The sequence below is a fragment of the Lacerta agilis genome, chromosome 7, assembly GCF_009819535.1.
Source record: "Lacerta agilis isolate rLacAgi1 chromosome 7, rLacAgi1.pri, whole genome shotgun sequence".
NCBI classification, from domain to species: domain Eukaryota; kingdom Metazoa; phylum Chordata; class Lepidosauria; order Squamata; family Lacertidae; genus Lacerta; species Lacerta agilis.
This window is the reverse complement of record NC_046318.1, coordinates 45,730,685-45,750,209: the sequence shown is the minus strand read 5'-3', so window position 1 is coordinate 45,750,209 and position 19,525 is coordinate 45,730,685. Positions and strand designations below refer to the sequence as shown.

General features: G+C 41.1%; 1 protein-coding gene across 1 annotated transcript; it reads right to left on the bottom strand.

Moving 5' to 3' along the window:
- Window positions 1–3,128: 3,128 nt before the first annotated feature.
- TTR (transthyretin) lies at window positions 3,129–7,067 on the bottom strand. Its single transcript, XM_033155089.1, has 4 exons — window positions 6,947–7,067; window positions 5,500–5,645; window positions 4,632–4,767; window positions 3,129–3,366 (listed from the first exon to the last, which is right to left on the bottom strand). The coding sequence occupies exons 1-4, from the start codon at window positions 7,013–7,015 to the stop codon at window positions 3,259–3,261; spliced, it is 459 nt and encodes a 152-aa protein (XP_033010980.1). The 5' UTR covers window positions 7,016–7,067; the 3' UTR covers window positions 3,129–3,258.
- Between the last annotated feature and the right edge of the window lie 12,458 nt (window positions 7,068–19,525).

The following is a 19,525-nucleotide window of genomic DNA, read 5'->3' as shown; positions in this document are numbered from 1 at the left end:
CTCTTTCCTTCATGACCTCTAGAAAGAATGAGCATTCTCTATCTTCTCTAATTTCACCAGTTTTTGTGGAGTGGGTGAAGATCACCATATTATAAGTGCTATTATTTAGTATATTTTTATATTAGTGCAGTTAATACAACATGAAAATGCTTCTTCAGAACCTCAGCATAATTTTTTAAAAATTATATGCTGTGCATAGTTAAACTGTGGCACTTGCTCTCACAGCAGGTGATGATGTCCACCAACTTAGATGGCGGTAAAAGAGGGTTAAACAAATGTATTGAGGAGAGGGCTGTCAATGGCTACTAGTCATGAAGGCTATGGTCAGCATCCGCAGTTGGTGGCAGCAGTGCTTCTGATTGCCAGCTGCTGGAAACTACAGGGAGGGGGAAGAGTGCTTTTAGTGCTTGAATCCCACTTGCCGGTTTCTGAAAAACATCTGGTTGGCCTCTCTGAGAGCAGGAAACTGAACTAGATGGGCCATTGGCCTGATCCAGCAGGCTTTTCTTACGTTATGTCCTTATGTTATGTTATGTAGACGTTGCAAGAGACACCTATCATTCTAAATAGTATGCAAAATTCAACTAGGCATTTTACACAGTTAAATATGAAAAGTTCTTGCTGAAAAAGCAACGGTGTCAGGAAGACATGATGCAAATCGGGCATTTTTTAAAAGAATATTTAAATTTTATCTAGATCTCTACATTGGGTGTTCTTCTTCCCCCTGCCCCCAATTCATTAGTGGACTTTTATGAAGTTAAACATGCCACATGTTTGCCAGATTTAATATGGCCACATTATTGGAATGCAAATGCTTCACTTTAAAATGTTGTCAGCTTGCTGCATAACTTTTATATAGGTGTGTGTGTGTGTGTGTGTGTGTGTATAATCTTATGCCTTCATTATAATCTATTTAAAAAATCCAAGATACATTGTACATTATTTCCTGCTTGAACACACCATTCTAGAGCAGATCTTAATATGCCATGTGCCTTTAAAGTAGCGTAAGGCTGGAGCTGGGAGCCATTCATATTCTTTATCCATGGCCTATTGTAAAACCCCTAAAAAGTTGAATTTGGTCTCTGGTTTCCAGTAGTTGACAATTAAGAATTCCCAATAGCTGACAATTAAAAATGCCTATAATTGGAAATATGATTTTTAAGATTAAAAAGAGAAATTATAATTAAACAAAGTAATGATAATCATGCCACTTTGAAGTCTGCTGAGAATACTAACTTTGCCCCACCCCACTTGGTCCTTTAATATTTGGGGCTTAAATTAGAGGTAATTGATATATGGATAATAAAACATACTTTTCCCCTTGGATCTCTGGGCCTATTTTGGAATCTTGTTAAAGAGTTGAGCTTGTATTTTTTCATGTAAACTATGTGAATTGTTAAAAAAAAATATACTTGCAGCATATCAGAGGGAAGTGTACTTAACATTATTTTATTGTTCCAGCTGTGAGATGCTCATTTAATGCACTGAAAACTAATGTTGGAAATTGTAAAGAATCATGCTATGACATTTTATTTTGCACATTAAAATGTTTGTACTTTTAAAATACATTGTCTCTTGAAATGTAGTGTGCTAAAAACTGATGTACTGTTACTTTTAGTAGTATAGCTTTTATTTTATTTGAAATACCGGGTAGTTTTGATATAGCTTACACAGTGTATTCCTTCAATTTCTTTTTCTTTTAAAGCACAGGTTTTAGGAGAGCTCTGCATCATTATAATCTACAAAGTTTAAATGAAAAGAGGTTTTAATCTTTTGTTATTATTTTCCCTTAGAGTGGAATCCGACTAAGTCATATTCAGAGTAGATCCAATGAAACGTGTTCTTATGTGAGTCATTTTTACCTTAAGTCTCTTGATTTCTAACTTAGTCAGTGCAAGCAACAACACTTAGCGCCTGGTTTTAGAAACATTCCCTTAATTACCCAATATACAATTCAGCTCATTGCTCATGCAATTCCTCTATGCATGCATGCCTAGCTTTCTTCAAGTTCCCGAAGGTGCTTTTCAGGTTAGCTTTTCCTAAACTACTGGTAGTTTGATCATTGATTTTACATAGGAATACAGTGGCACCTTGGTTTTAGAACAGCTTAGTTTATGAACAGCTTGGAAATAGAATGCTGCAAACTCGGAAGTAGGTGTTTTGGTTTGTGAACTTTGCCTTGGAAGCTGAACATGTTCCGCTTCCTGTTGAGTGTGTTCCATTTGTAAATTGAGTCCCCTGCTGCTAATCAGAGGCTTCCTGTTGAGTCTGTCAGCTGTTGAGTCCCAAGCACCCAGGCAACACAGAGGTGATAGCTGGAGCTTTTGTTTTTGCTTTTGCGCGGTTTTGTTTGTGTGGCTTTTTTGTTTTTTACTATGACTTGTTCTTCGTGCACATCGGGAAAAATAATAATTTTAATTTTTATCATCTACAATACTGTCTTATTTATTTTTATAGTACAGTACATTGATTATTGCTTTCATTTTATGGATCAATGGTCTCGTTAGATAGTAAAATTCATGTTAAATTGCTGTTATAGGGGTTGTTTTTAAAAGTCTGGAACAGAGTAATCCATTTTGCATTCCTTTCCATGGGAAAGCGTGCCTTGGTTTTGGAACAGACTTCTGGAACGGATTAAATTTGGGAACCAATGGTCCCTACATTTGGGAACCAATGGGAATTTGGGAACCAATGGTCCCTACATTTTTGCGCCTTTCACAGAAGGTGAGTTGCACTCATAGTGGAAACCATTTTAAGAACACATTCCATTCTCATGCGTGTGTGTGCATGTGCACACGCGCATCACTAAGAGCACCGAGTGAGACCTTCAGTACGATGTCTCCTTCCCTGCCACTTCCCTCTGCCTTAAGTGTGACCTATGTGCCAATGGCACTGCATTTCTCCAGGCTTCCTGGAGACTTGCAACATGTGAGTGAGCATAGGTGTGCCAGCAGCTTGATGTGCAATGGGTATAGACCCTATAAAAATTGAGAAAGGACCGTGGGTGCCCCATTAGCTTTTTAAAAACAAAACCGGATCTTGTTTTGTAACACAGAAAATGACACTGAATCTATTTAGAGAAGAAATATTTATTGATGCATTTCAAAAACAAACAATTTTTTTTATTATAGCCAAGATGTTAATGCTAGATGCTACTTTAGCAAACAAGCCATGGGTTATACAAATTAACTGCTGCCTCTAATATAATCCTACAAAAGTGGAATAGTAGAGAGAATGTTGTGAGAATAAAGTATGATTTCATTCCTTTGGGTCGCTGACAACAGCTGTGGTTGAATAAGAATAGGGACTAAGAAGAGCAGCAATGGTGTAATGACGATGACCAGAATCGTTAGCAGTAAAAACCACCTGCAAGAGGAAAATACTTAAGTTGGTCATACAATGTTTTTTACTGTAAAAACCTGTATTAAAAATAACAATTCATCATAAGTTGCCTACAAACTGTCCAAGTGCTCTGATTTGTCTGGTATCCTTGGACAGGCCAATTCATTTCAATAGAAGGAATATATCTGTATACAAAAAAAAGAATATAAAGATTGACTTCATCTGTTAAAATGAATGGCAATGACTTTGCAATTTGGAAATCATTATGTGCACATACTTGTGAAATAATCGTTGGGTAGGGACAACTTTGTTTTGATTTCAGTTAAGAAGTTAATGAAAATGCTGGAAGACATTCAGTGTGATATGGTGACTCCATAAGCACACTAAATTTGGTTGCAAAATTTACAGTGACTTTTTAGTGCTGTGAATCATTTTGTAGTTTCTCTTGTCATTGATCGGTGGAGATACGCTTTTTATGTGGTTAGTTAATTAAAAGCCATGGAATGCATTGCACAAAAAACAAGTTGTTTTTATAGAAGTTTTAAGGAGTGCCCAGCTTTAACCAATATACATATAGTTTCTTTCTAAAGATGCATGTGAAATTAGAGAGGCACTAAAATCTTAGAGCTGGAAGGGACCCAAGGGTCATCTAGTCCAACCCCCGGCAATGCAGGAATATTATGCAATTCAAGAATATTATGACTTGGGGCCTTTCCTAATGTTTTGCACTTTGAGAACTAGCAGAAAAATTGATTTGGCAGAATCCAAATGATGGCCTATTTTGTCTACATTTTTCAGGCATTGAGCCCTTCCTTATGCATGTGTGAGAAAGTTAAGGTAAGCCTGTAAGCTTAGAATGTTTAACCTACAGAAGTTGGATTGTATCATTGTTCTAATTTTTTAAAAAAAGGTTTGTTCACTTTTTAAAGAAAGTATACTTGTAGTTCAGCTGGAGGTTCATGTATACAAATGCAAGATTTATTGGTTTTGTACAGGGTGAAGTTTTGATAGATTTAAGGGCAGATTTGGATGTGGCTTTTTTAGGGGATCGGACACTTAAAATGCAGCCACTCCTGTAGTCTACACATATGTAGTCTACACATATTGAAACCTTCAGCTTGCATCCTCCTCTCTTCCCACTCCTGCTGCATAGTTGATAGCAGTAATTACCCAGTCAATTGGTCCCATGATAATATTTGACTCTGAAAACTTATTATATTGTGGGATTAAAAAAACTCTGCCAGTGGTTTGCATTATTTATGGGGGATGATGACGACCCAAATACTCACATCAGCATATTCATGAAATGGAGTAACGCCAGCTGCCTTCCAGTATGTATTGGTGTCAAACTGGACCTTGTACAAGCCTTCTGTAAATTGTTCATCTGTTGTAAGCTCATGGATTTCCCCAAATTCATTTGTTTCCCTGTAATACAGGTGCGTAAAAGTAGTAAGGATGTTATCTTTTTATATACATTTTTTTTCCCGATACAAGAAGTGGGTTGGGGCAGTTATGGAGCACCAAATTTTCTCAACAACACTTCTGTGTAGTCATGTATAAGACCGCTTTAAGTTACAGTTCAAAGTTCACTTGGAAATTCATTCAGTTTCATTTCAGAACTAGCCAGATGTCAGAGTTATGTGCAGTACTGGCACCTTTTTTTACTAGAAGAAAAGCACTGCATCTCCCTCTTATCAGCTGACAAGGCTCTAGGTGTTTTAGAGTGGGTGAGCAGTTTGCACCTCTGTCTCCATACGTAGCTTCCTGTGAGGATATTGAAAACGTTAGTTTTGATTCTTTTTAAGAGAGCAAATATCTAGTCTCCATAGCTGCAGAGACATACGGCTTTCAAATGCAGACTACAGTACTAGTCATGTTCCTAGGAAGGTATTCTGTGATCGGTCATTAACAAATAATCCCTCCTATCACTTTACAAATACAGGATGGGTGTGATGGTGCTCCCACAGTGATAAGGCAGAAAGTTGTTCCTGTTGCTGTGAGTAAACATATTTTATCTGTATAAACCCTCGGAAATAACAGTGAGGCTTGGAAGAGAAACTTGGTTGGTGGTAGTGTTGTGGATTCACACAATTTGGAGGTGCCATCTCAGCAAGGCTGACTTGCTCCTTAAGGCACTTTGCATGCAGGGCAACTTACCCAGTAGCAAACTCCTTCCAGGTGCCATCTTCAGCTTTTTTGGACACTTTTACCAGTAGGCTGGTAGCTGGTCTTCCTTTAACTGCATCCAGGACTTTCACCATAAGAGGACACTTTGAGTCAATGGAGCCATGGGAAACCTTGACCTGGCAGAAGAAAATATATTATCAGAGTGTCTGTGGTCCATAGCCTATTTCATGGGCATAAGAAACACATTATAAATTATTCAGCAGCCTGTACACATCCAAGAGCTGTCAAACAAACAAACAAACAAATTAACTTGGGCTAGGAGTTACTGCAAACATCATTTATATACACATAGACATGGGATGCAGCTTTGAGAAATGGTCTGTTAAGAGTATTTAAAAAGCACAAAAAATGCCAGTTCAAGATTTGCTTTTAACAAATTATTCCTCTTATTCCTCCCTCCACACTTTACTCTGATTTAAAGGTTCAGTGGGTCTATCATTATTAATGAATATTCAGCTAGCACAACAATATCTTTAAGTTGACATACATTTGAGCATTGCACTATTAATGTTTAATTATTAGCTGTAGTCAATTGAGAATTAAACTTTACAACTCACTGTAAATAAAAGTAAAAATGATTTTAATTTCACAGAGTAAGAAGATGAGCTGCAAATAATTAGCAGATTTGCCACTGTCACAAACTGCCTTGAGGCATTTGCTGTATATGGAAGGCAGCTATGCTCACCACTATACCACCAATGCACATTTGCTGTATGTTGCATGTTACATGTTTTTAAATAATGACAAAAAATAATGAATAGTGTAGTAAAATAGAACAGATCTCTTACACACTTACCTATGAGTAAATCTCCTTGAACTCAATGGGACTTACTTCTGAGTAGACATGTATGAACAGAATTGCACTAACAGTTCCTTAAAAGGCAGTAGCCTTGTAAGATTTTATGGTAACATAATTTAGAATATGCATATATGAGGAACAAATAGAGAGCTATTATTATTATTATTTTAATGACAAACTTAACCAACAGATCTAGTTTTCTAACTATAAATGGCAGGTGCTAAAATTTTCTGCACTGTATCGTAAGAAACCTTGGGATTTATGGGTACCTTTCCTCCGAACAACTGATATCTTGAAAGGTGAAATGGTCTTCAATTCCTAAAAGACAGCCATGTATCACACTGTGGCAGGCATATCACAATATCTTGGACTACTATTTTAATTTATTCAGCATGATTAAATTACCGGTTGTCAGCAGTTTGGTACATATTATTTCACAAATAGAATGTGTCTCCAGCAACCTGAAAGCCATTCTAAAGTACCTTGGTAAACGATGCAGCCATCAAAAGATATGGACTATGGATTTGCATATGTGGTACAAATTTGGTAATGAGCTTGCAAGAAAATTGTACTTCCCCCCCCCCCGAGAAACTGCTGTACCACTAATGCAATACTTACCAGTGGTGTAGCTTCAGTGATGTACACCATAGCAGCCAAGCAAACGAGAAGCAGAGAGGAGGAGGCCATGGTGTTATGTGTGTGTGTGCAATCAGCCAAACTCTGCCAACAGCTATAGGCCAGTGAGGTTTTGAGTTTTTATACTCCATCCTACTACAAAACAGCCTACTTATCAAGTGCCCGTATGACTTTAAACCTGCTGATTCTGATTATTTACTTAGTAAGCAGTCCAGCTGGGCAGTACTTCCATCCATTGGCCTTTTGCAGAAATCCATGGGATTATAGTATATGGAAGGAAAGACTCCACAGGCACTGTGAGTAAGCCAATGAGTAACCCACACAAACATGAACCTTGCCTATTGGGATTAGGATGTTTGGACATCAGTGTGTGTGTGTGTGTGTGTGTGTGTGTTGTGGGGGGTAGGGAACTGTTAAGCAACTGTTGTTTGCTTACATTTTACGTGCCACAGAATGCCCATTGCTTGTGGCAATTTCCAACTTGGGAGTCAGTTTTCCTTGCATTCTTACCTGTAATGGGCCATTTGGGCACCGATAGATCTTGCTTTTCTGCAGCGCGCCAAGTACTGTCATGATTCCTACCTGCCATTCTACAAAATTCTGGGCTTGTCACTGCAAGATGTTTAACTGTTTTAGTACCTGATCATTCACATTAGGAAGCAGTCTGCATTGCAGAAGCTGACAGTTACCCCCACCAAAGCAATGATGAACTCATTGTGGCCATGTGTCTCCATTAGTGCCAATCTGTAGCACATATGGGGATGAAGTCTAATATGTAGAAGATATGTGTTGCCTGCGATGCAAAATGCTGCTGAGACTTACTCAGAGAGATTCTCCTGCCATGGACAATGGAACTCTTTCTCCATGTCCTATAATTACTACTCCTCCCTTACTCTCTTGATCCACTGCAGTTTAACAGCATCTTGAGCTGCTGCTGCTGCTGCTGCTAGCAGGTGATAATGGTTATTTACATGCTGTGACAAGCTCCAGCTGATGATTTTGTAGATCAAGTTGTTATTAAATGCTCAACATCAAGCTAAGCCTTTATCATATTTTGGAATTTTTTTAAAAGTTGTTATTGTACAATACAGAAATAATTTCTAAAAGGTTGTAGTAAATAAATTCCATCATACTGTTGTACATAGCCATGGTGTTTATCATTCTCAAACATAGAGAACACAGCCCATTTCTCAAATTGCTTAGGTCCTGACAGAAGAAGCATAGTTATGTCACAGTCCTTCCTTCTATAATCACCCATGTAGAGACAGATGGTTCAGTGATAATTATTTGTGATTATTTATTTGAAGTATTTTAACTCCAATCTTTAACCAAAAAGGGCTCCTAAAGCAGCTTCTGAGCTTCAATAATAAGACAATCCTTACTCTCTAAAAGACATGGCACAAAAAGAAAACAGATTTGGAGGAATGAGAAAGAAAGCAAACTTGAGTACTAGATCTTAGTTACAAAGTGCTTATAATGGCCAGCTGGAACTGAAAAGGTTTAAGTAAAGGTGGAGCTAACAGGTGTTGATCTTTCAGCAGAGCAATTGATAGAGCAATGTTGCTTCTCTCCCTCCCTCCCTCCCTCCCTGCTGTAGCTTGGTGGCTGCCTGCTGGCAGGTGACATTGATGAAAGGAGGACCCTGATGGAGCTGGCTTACCAGCTGATGGTGGCCCTGCTTCCCTTACCCCTCTCTCCCCCTGTAGTCTGATGCAATGGCTGCTCTCCATATGATAGTTGAGGGATGGGAGGCCCAACAGAGCTGAACTTTCAGCACAGCTGCTTGTGGCCCAGCTTCTCTTTGTCTGCTGTAGATCAGTTGCAGCTAACAAACAGCAACCCTTCTCTTGCAGAAATCCTGCAGGATTCTACACAACGCCCCTGTTTTCATTGGAGAAATGTTGAAGCCCATGGAGTTATGTGACCCCCGAGCCAAGGAGATAAGTAACTCTATAACCTTTAGAAGATATCTGAAGGCAGCCCTGTATAGGGAAGGTTCTTTTTTAATGTTTAATATTTTACTATGTTTTTATATATGTTGGAAGCTGCCCAGAGTGGCTGGGGCTACCTTGTCAGATGTGTGGGGTATAAACAAAAATATTATTATTGTTGCTAAAGAATAGGACGTCCCTATTTTCATCAGAGAAACGTTGGAGGGAATGGAAGACTCTCTCTTTTCTACCTTCCGCCCCTTTTCTTTTCCCCCTTCCAAATGTCGCTTAGCACATCGTGTAATGCAGGAGTGGAGGACCTTTAGCTTCCACCAAGGGGTCACATTTGTCTCACAAGGCCTTTTTAAGGAAATGGTGGCCACCTGCGACATCACTCCAATGGAGGGTGACGGGGGCAGATTAGCATGGATTTAGTGCCTGCTCAGTTTGGCTGTGCATGCCTGTTCCCCTGCTTGAAGCAGGCGTGCACAGTCAAAACTCAGTGCAGGGTTGTTTGAAAGCCCCTTTGCTGCTCTTCGAACCTCTGAAAACCAGAGCACTGGACAACACTTGCATGCTTGTGTACATATATTGCTGGACTTGGTGGGCCTTTGAGCTGACTCAGCAGGGCTCTTAAATTTTATGATATGCTATCACTGAGTATTTGCCGCCGGGTTTAATGTCTGTATATGTACCGGTAAGTCTTCAGTCTGACACTTTAGTCCTTTCCACTTAAAATATTCCCTTAAAAAAATCAGACCCATTTTTGTTTCCTAACACTGAGTCAGTTATAAATACACCTCTGGTTGGATTATATATGGACCAGATAGAGAGCAAGCTGGCTGAGCTTACATCCTGTTGAAACCTGTGGAGTAAGTTTTGTTTATGGCTAACATGAACTCCATTGATTTAATGTGGGTGAGCATATTCTGAACTGGGGCTTTTACTGGGGCTTGGTTTGGGTGTGCTGATGCAAGCAGAACCAGAAACAGGATCCAAGATGGTGTTGACAGGCTGGAGAACTGGACAAAACTAGCTAAATTTTGGAATCGACAAAATTAGGATAAGAGACATTCAAGGAGTGAAGGCTGTAAATAGCTCGTAGCCGTGATGGCTCTGCTCTGCCTCCACAGATGGAGGGAGTATGTTTCTGAACACCAGTTGTTAGGAACCACAGGAGGGGAGAGTGTTCTTGTGCTCAGGTGGGCTTTGCATAGGCATCTGGTTGGCCACTGTGAGTACAGAATGCTGGACTAGATGGGTCATTGGCCTGATCCAGCAGGATATTCTTAAGTTCTTAAACAGGGATACATGTAAATGTCCACACTTTTGTCAGATCAGATGCACAAATATAGGATGGGTGGTACATGTAAAAGGTCTTGGAGGGTTTAGCAGAGCTTAATCTAAACATGTGTCAACAGTGTGATGTGGCAGCAAAAAATGACAATGTAATTCTAGGTTACATCAATAGGTGTATAGTTCCTGTATCATGAGAAGCAATGGTGCTGCTCTATACTGCTTTGGTCAGACCTCGTCCAGAATCTTGTATCCAGTTCTGGGCACCACAGTTTAATAAAGCTATTGCCAAAGCAGAATGTGTACAGGGTGACAAAGGAGTTCAGCAAAGGCTGAACAAGTTGAGTGTGTGGTTCACATGCAGAAGGGGTAATGGGAGTTGTCATTCAGCAGCCAAAGGTTCCCCGCACCTGCTGTAAGTAGTGGATTTCCAGCATCATCAGCAGATTGGATTAGGTGACCTCTGAGGATTCTTTTCAAATATATCAGTCTGTAACCCAGGTTGTACATGTGATTACAAATCTAGAAGAGGCCAGTTGTGTTTAAGTCTCATGGAACATAGTGGGGCAATTTAGCAAATTGTGTGGGGCAAATCACATTTTCAAAGCAAACCTCCCTTTGGGCTCCAATACACATATGAAGCTTCCATTTGTGTTGGCTTGGTGCATGCAGAGGAGAGCATGCATGGAGTTAGTTACTTTTGCTGCTGAAGTCAACAGGGAAACCTTTGTGGTTCAAGTGTAGAGCTTCCATGCACATAAAAGGAACCCTAACATTATGAGGTGCTAACTTTGATTCCAGTACTCATAAGAGTTACGTAGGTTATCAAAGGAAGTGTCAGTTCATAGTCCACTTGTTTCAAAAGGTGGCTTGAATCAGTGCACCTGGGAATGTGACGAAAACAGTGGTCTGTTGGGAATTGGATGAAAGCAAAGGATTAGTTTGTATGTTGGGGGGTCAAGCTTACTCATCGGGGGAAGGAGGGAGTATTTATGGAAATATTCATTATGGAAATAATCCACAAATATTCAAACATGTAGTGGATTATCTAGATTCCAAAGCATTTGAAGTCCACCCGCTGCTAGTTAAAGTAAAAAATTCTAATAACAGGACCTCCCTAGAAGTAAGTTTTGTTCTTGAAATTAATTATTTTCCTCTTCTTTTGGTTAATTCTCTTGTTTGCATCAAAGCTGTTTTGCTGTTGCTATGTACTTAAATCTCATATCTCTCCCCCTCCCCACAAGTAAGCCTGTTGGCCATTTTCTCATTGCAGTTGATTTCCAAAGGTATTATTTTGTATGAATAGTTTGTAAGATGACGATAGTAAGACTCCTGCAGCAGAGTGGAGAAATAGCATAAGCTACACCTGCTAAAATCCCCTCTTCTACACATCTATGAAAGGTCTTGGAGTCAGGTCCTTTTTTGCACCTGACATCCCCTAAAGTAAGGTTTTCATCATGTTTTGTTGCAACATAGTTATGTTTCTTATATAAACTTTATTTTTATTTTGAGGATTTAAGTTGCTCACAAAGTAAATAAGGTATCAGTCCCTCGAAGGCTGTAGTACTGTACCCACTTAGCCAAGTATGGTAGGATTGTGCTGTCAATCAACTTCAGGATGTATCAGCTTCAAAGAGATTCTGGGCTTACCCACTCTTTCCAGGCATGGCTCTTTGGAACATGGGATAAAAGTGACTGTGGCACAAGTCACATGTATAGGTTTATTTTGGATTTTCCGACCTGAGATTCAAATGTCAAATTTAGATTATGATGAAAAAAGTGAACAGGGTTTCTGCCCCATTGTTAGTTGTGTACAAGAGGGAATTTCAGCTGGTGTGTGACAAGCTATAAGAAAGGCAGTGGAAAAATGAAATGAAATGAATGAACAATTAACGGTGCTGCAGCTCTGTTCTCCCTTTCACCTGGTCCCCCTGTGTGCAGCCTCATCTTATGCATATTTGCTTATGTGTACACCTAAGTTAGGAGTAAGTCCTTAATTCAAAGGGGTCTACTCACAAGGAAGCATGCACAGGATTGTAGCACCTTAGTACTACTTACTGATTGTATCCTTAACAGCTGGTGCTGGTTCTTTAACAGAAGTATGCTGTGCTGGACTGCAGTCATCTTAATGCACTGCTTAAATGAATAGTGAATTTGGGCTTTGGTGTGTTGAGACTTGTACTTTGCTTGTTTGTGCTTCTTGCTAAGATCTTAAACTGCTTAGTCAATGGATCTGTCTCAGACCCTGTTCTGGTGCTTAAAACCACTACAAATAGCAACGTGGAAATGGCTGTCTTATTTGCTAGCACTTGAGAATTCTGCAGTTTATCTTGATGCGTCTTTGGACCTTGTGCAAATAGTGCTGTTAGGCTGACAAATACTGAGCCACATTAAAAGCCATCGACACAATTTGCTGTGTCTGTGCAGGAGAATGTTCTGATAGATTGCACTCGGCTGCATGATGATGTTTTGGTCTCAGTGTTCATTCTCATAAAGCATAGCCGAGAACAAGCTACATCATGTTGTATGCATAACCTGTACAAGTGGTCAAAATAATGTGTACGTGTGTGTACTCATACCCAAACTGTAAGCATTTAGGTGAACCCACATACTGTACACACATACTGTACACACATCTGTCTGGTGAATGGTTGAACTCATCATAACTGCCCATCCATAGCCCAAATTGTCCTTCATACTATAAAGATAGTAGCAATTTGTTCAACCTTTATTATGGAATATGCATGCCTTTTTGCTGCCCTCTGTCACTTGTTAGCGGCTGGGATATTTGCAACAGCATGCAGAAATGAAGTGGCTTGGATGTACAAACAAATAAAGCGAATGCATGCACATTTAACCAGTGAGAATGTGTATACAAGCAAACAGACGTGTATACAGAAGGATTATTCACATGCTGTGTTCACATATTATACAGGGGGTGCGGCAGGACAGAGTGAAATCATAGCAGGAAGCCCCACTCCTGCCCCTACTTGCAGAGGTGTAGGAAGCCGCTCGGGCACCCGGAACAGCAAACATGATGTGCACCCGGGGGTGGGACATCGCTATGTAGCACGCATGCACAGCGTTGCTATTTATTGATGCTGCACATGCGCGCTATGAAGCAGGTTGCTGGCGGTGCTGCTCCAGCGCCGTATGGACAGCGCCGGGATCCTCTGCTTGTGGCTGAAGCTGCGAATGGAGGATCCTCTATATGTGGCTGCAGCTGTGAGCAGGGGATCCCGGCACCGCCCGTACGGCACTGGAATGGCGCCGCCGGCAAACCGCATGCCTTGTCATCCCCGGACATGTGGTGCTGGGAGCGCCCCCACCCGCACCGCTCCCCCCTTGGTACACCCCTGCCTACTTGCATTCACATAATGTAAAAGAGGCAAGATGCATATAAACTGTAGGCATGTAGGCTTTTGCATGTGCAAAAGGGGATTCTACCTATTCAAGGCTCGCTGATCCCTTGTGTACATTGCCTACTCGCATATACTTTTATTGTACGTATGCTGTTTCACAGGATATGCCACACATGTGCAGGGGCAGGAACAACAGGAAGGACCCTGCTCCCCATTTATTATGTAATATGTGAAAAAGTCTGAAGAGTACACATGTTCCGTGTAATGTCTAAACAATGTACCTTCAGTAGTTACATTCATGATAGCTATTTGGATTCATTTTAATGTGGTCTTCTGGTAAGACAGAATTCTTTTTCTAAAATTAATTTAAGAATGCCAGTCACTGACTAATCACCCTGTTGATCTCCTTAAACCCTTCTCTCAAATATTTCTCTGCCCTACATTACTCTAAAGCTATTGGTCTTTATTACCGTACATACCACTGGCAATTTGAGCACCATGATCCTAGAAGTAAGATATAGTGGCAGTTTCTGGACTCAATGGCTCAAAATGAGGATAGAATTCCTGGGGAGGGGGGACTTCACCTGCTCAATTTCTGCATGTCATGGTGTTGAAGTCTCATGAGCTCTGTCCCAAAAGTTTTTCCAGGGAGAGTGGCAGGGCAAACAGAAAAACACTCAGACCTGTGCTTTTTGTAGTCATGGGACAAGCAAAGTGTGGCTGGGCCCTGAGAGAGTGGCTAGGGAGAGAGACAGACAGATACTAACTTTTCTGAGGTATGACACTTAAGTCCCTTAACTGAAGGACTGTCACTCATTAAGACAGATGTGTACATTTGGCAACATGTATGTTGCTGTTGTGGAGCTGAGATTTACGAGTAGTAAAGCTAATGAGGAAAAGTATTCACAAACGTGAATATAGAGGCAGGAAACATCTGAGAAATGTGTTTTCCCTCAAAATTAAAGATTTTGACTTTTCACAAGCTGTTCTAAAAAGCTTGGTCATAGCTTTTGGAATTGGTCCTAAACCTCATAAAGCCTTTTCCCTTTACCCAAAAGTAAACTTCCAAACTGATCTAGAAAGCTAAGAAATGATCAAATCCATTCTAGATCACCATGTAGCCCAGAGATAGCCATTGGCTGGACAACAACTCCCATCATCCCCAGCCATTGACTATGATGCCAGAGGCTGATGGGAGCTGTAGTCCAACAACGCCTGGAGGACACCGTTTTATCTACTCATGTGTAGCCATTCAAAAGAGGGAAAGAGCAGCAAATATGAGACTGTAAAGAATGTCTCCAACACATTCCACGTTGTGAAGATTCAGCTCTCCTTATTCCTACTTGTGGTTATTCCTCTGCAATCTACATTGTCTAAACCAGGCATAGGCAAACTCGGCCCTCCAGATGTTTTAGGACTACAACTCCCATCATCCCTAGCTAACAGGGCCAGTGGTCAAGGATGAAGGGAGTTGTAGTCCTAAAACATCTGGAGGGCCGAGTTTGCCTATGCCTGGTCTAAACTTAAGGATTGTAGATTTCAGTCATACCTCGAGTTGCATGCGCTCCATGTTGCGTACGTTTGACTTACGGACCTCCGCAACCTGGAAGTCCTCCCCAGAGTGCGCACGATGCGCGGGTGTGCAGAAGTGCAAAAACGTGCAAACTTCCGGGTTTTTTGTTTTTTTGGGGGGCGTTCGTGTTAAGCACACCCATGTTACATAGCGCGATCCAGAATGGATCGCATGCATAACATGGGGTACCACTGTACATGCTTTTCATGCCACGAATCCTCTGTTCAACTCCTGGTATCTTCAGATAGGGCAGGGAAAGACCCCTGTGTGACAACCTGCCAGTTGGCGTATACAGAAAACAGTAAGCTAGGCAGACCATTGGCTTGATTTTGTAGAAGCCCCCTATGTTTCTAATTGGTGCAGCACCCAGAGAAGGAGAGCAGCATGAGGACAATGCAACACAATGATGTGTTTGTGGATCTCTTCCATATGAGTACCCTAGAGCCAAACATGGTGAGACATTTGGAGAGCCCTGATCAGACTCTGTCTCTCCCCCACCCAATAATTAGTAGTGGATCGAGAGGATTTGGATCAGAACAATGATGCCAATGGAGGCATGTGATGTTTTTCCAGTAGAAATCACCCAGTGCTATAAGATTTAACAAAGCAAAGTATATATTGGAGAATGATTTTCAATTGGAAATGGTGTGTGTGTGTGTGTGTGTGTGTGTGTGTGTGTGTATGTGTGTGTGTGTGTATGTGTGTGTGTGGCGGAGGATTAGCCATCCTCTCCCAGCACTATGGTTCGAATCTGGATCACCTATTCCTCCCCTCCCAGAAATCAATGGAAAATCCAAACAGTGGATCTCCAGTGCCCAACTGCTTTGGCTCCAACCTACCCTCTCTAGGACCAAGCTTCGTTCATTGCTGAGGCTATACCTTTCTTATATTTCTTTCCCTTTCTATGCTTCCAAATGGCAAAACAACACTTCGTTGATTAACTTGGTTCTGAGTATTTCAGTCCTTCCTTACTTGGTATTGCGCTGCCTTCTCTACTAATTCTTACTGGCTTTTCTGTGCCCTATCTACATGCACTTTATTGTGTGTTATTTCCCCTTGACCTTGGTTTGAAAACATTAAACCTCTGAGAAGCGATCAAACTAGCTTAGCTGCAGAAGGCAACATACTTGCGCTCCCCCCCTTTAAAAAAAGATTACAGTCATTGGCGGTGAGAAGTTGGTGTTTTTATTCATTTTGATTTGCAAAACCAAGAAGAGGGTACTGGGTAATTTTTATTTTGTAATACCGAATTTATTCTGTGTTTGCCAAATTGTCTTTGAATTTATCGATACGCTCTGTAAACTGCTTTCTCCTGCAACCTCCATAGACCCCATGTTTTGAGTGTAATTGTAAGTGCGTGTTTGTGGTAAGCTGCTTCGGGCACAAGTCACTGTGGAAAGGCTGCATAGAAATAAACTCAATCAATCATCTAAAAACATCTTTAAGAATCTCCTCGAAGATAGCAACTAGGGGGGGTAGACATACACAAGGTATTTCAGAGGTTGGACCAGCCACAGAAAAGGCTTTGTCTCTGGAACTCGCCAACCTAACAGCTCTCACTAGTAGACCAGTAGCAGGGTCTCAAATGCTGATCTTAAGGCTTGGGCAGCAGGCTCATCTGCACATGGTGTGCATTATCCCTCCTACCCTTTCTTTTTGAGATGGACAAAATCGCATACGGAGTATATATGGATGCTTTGATCACATGTGATGGTTACTGCTCAGTGGAGCGCATGTATGAGCGAGCTTGAATCTTGCTCCCATGTTGCACCACATGTACAGAGTGTGAGTGCTGGGACGGAGATGTGTAACCGATGTTCGGTCAGGTAAAATGCTTGTGAAATTGGCTTATTTGCAGGGATTGCGTATGAATAAATAAATAAATAAATAAAATCCGCCTTGCTGGCTTCAATCCATAAGCCTGTTCCTAAGTGCCAGCCAAATAAGATTAACAGATCATAAATTGAATTAGATTGGCAGTCAGTACCTTTGAGTAATTATAAATTTCATTTGCTGTTTGCAGTCGTCCCCCCCCCCCCATAAACATTTCTCACTTCCCTACTGGGATAGATTAATTTTTCTGGCCGTCAGCATGACTTCTCTATTCATTGCCCTCAGGGCTGTTACATAAAATGCTTTTCTCTCCCCCCCACTCTTTTTTAATATAAAAAGGGATGGTAAGACTATTCGGTCTTATAACCTCTATGCATGTTGTTATACGGTACTTGCTGCCTGCCTGGAGCTTATGGGGTTGCACATGGTCTATTAGCATATTTAAATCTGCATAATGTTAACAGCAGAGCCATTCTTTCGGTAAGACCAGGGTTCCAGAATGCTCTGGGCCAAGAATAGATTAGTCCACCCCATGACTTACAGTAGGGAGATGGTGAGTGGGAGGAAGGAAGGAAGAACACCAGAAGGACTGAACAGAGTCTGGGAGTGGCTAGCCATTCTCCCTCCTGCAGAAATATGGAGAACCGAACTTAAGATTGGGAAAAAAAGAAACTGAAAGAAACCAAAATTGACAGATTTGCCCACCTGTAGTTACAAGAACTGTACAGTAACTTAAATAATATGTGCTTGAGCTTGCTTCCCCCCCTCCAGGGTAGGCTCAGGTTAGAATCCTAGAATTGTAGAGTTGGAAGGCACACCAGGCATCATATAGTCTGACATCCTGCAATGCAGGAATCTCAACTAGATCATATATGACAGACGGCTATCCAACCTCTGCTTAAAAACCTCCAAGGAAGGAGAGTTCACCACCTTCCAAGGGAGTTCATTCCACTGTGTGACACCTTTTACTGTCAAAAAGTTCTTCCTGATGTTTAGTCAGAATCTCCTTTCTTGTAACTTGAAGCCATTGATTCAGGTCCTACCCTCTGGAGCAGGAGGAAACAAGTTTGCTTCATCTTGAAGGTGGCTATCATATCTCCTCTCAGTCTCCTGTTTTCCAGGCCAAACATACCTTACTCACTCAACCGTTCCTCATAAGGCTTGGTTTCCAGACCCTTGATCATATTGGTTGCCGCCCTCTGCACAAGTTCCAGCCTGTCAATATCCTTCTTAAATTGTGGTGCCCAGAACTGGACACAGTATTCCAGGTGTGCGCTGATCAAGGCAGAATAATTTCCTTGACATGGACACTATTCTTCTGTTGATGCAGCTTAGAATAGCATTAGTTTTTTTGCTGCTGCATCACACTGTTGACTCATATTAAACTTGTGGTTGCCCAAGACCCCTAGATCTTTTTCACATGTCCCCCATCTTATTTTGGCGCAGCTGGTTATTCCTGCCTAAATGCAGAAAGTTACATTTGTCCCTATTGAAATTCATTTTGCTAGTTTTGGCCCATTTCTCCAATTTGTTAAAATCATATTGAATCCTGATTCTGTCTTCTGTGGCATTGGCTACTCCTTCCAGTTTGGTATCATCTGCAAATTTGATGGAGCACCTCTTCAATTCCTCCTTCTAAGTAAGAACATCTCCTTGTAAGTTGAACATCTATAAAGATGTTCAACAATGGGCCCAGGACAGAACCCTATGGCATCCCATTTGTCAGTTTTTTTCAAGATGATGAGGAACCATTAGTGAGCACTCTTTGGGGTCAGTCAGCCAACCAGCTACAAATCTACCTAACAGTTATTTTGTCCAGTCCACATTTTACCAGCTTTTCCACAAGAATATAATGGGAGACTTTATCAAAAGTCTTACTGAAATTGAGATACACTACCATCCATAGCATTACCCTGATCCACCAACCTTGTAATTCTTATCAGAAAAAGAATTGAGATTTGTGTGGCATGACTTGTTTTTGAGAAACCCATGATGGGACATAGTAATCACAGAATCCTTTTCTAAGTGCGCACAGACAGTTTAATTACCAGTACCGGACAACGTCAAGCTCACTGGTAATTTACCCGTGTCTTGTCCCCCTGCCCTTTTGAAAATGAGGACATTTGCCCTGGAGATCTGAATTTGTTTAAAGTAATCCCTTACCATCTCTCTTTCTATCTTGGGCTGCAGCTCCCTCCTTGCACCATTTATTCTGTTATCACCAGATTGGACACTGCTTTCCTAATGAGTGAAGTCTGAGGCGAAGTAGGTGTTGAGCAGTTCTGCCTTTTCTCTGCCATCCAATAGCATTTTGCTGTCTTCTCCATGCAGAAAACCTACTACTTGTTTGTCCTTGCCTTAAGCTCTCTTGCAAGCCTGAGCTCATTCTTTGGCCCGCCTGACCTTCTCCCTGCAACTGTTGGCTACTCGTGTATATGAGTTCCCCTTTATTCCATTTCTTATACATGCTCTTCTTAAATCTCAGCTCATCTGTAAGCTCCTTATGCAGCCACACCAGTTTCCTTAGATGCTTCCCACATTACTTTAATTGGAATTGTCCGCCTTT

Excerpts from the sequence above, each read along its gene's own strand:
- TTR (XM_033155089.1), bottom strand. The coding sequence starts at position 7,015 with ATGGCCTCCTCCTCTCTGCTTCTCGTTTGCTTGGCTGCTATGGTGTAC. Across the intron at positions 4,768-5,499 it reads TGGAAGGAGTTTGCTACTGG|GGAAACAAATGAATTTGGGG; the intron begins GTAAGTTGCCCT and ends CCTGTATTACAG. Across the intron at positions 3,367-4,631 it reads CATTTCATGAATATGCTGAT|GTGGTTTTTACTGCTAACGA; the intron begins GTGAGTATTTGG and ends TTCCTCTTGCAG.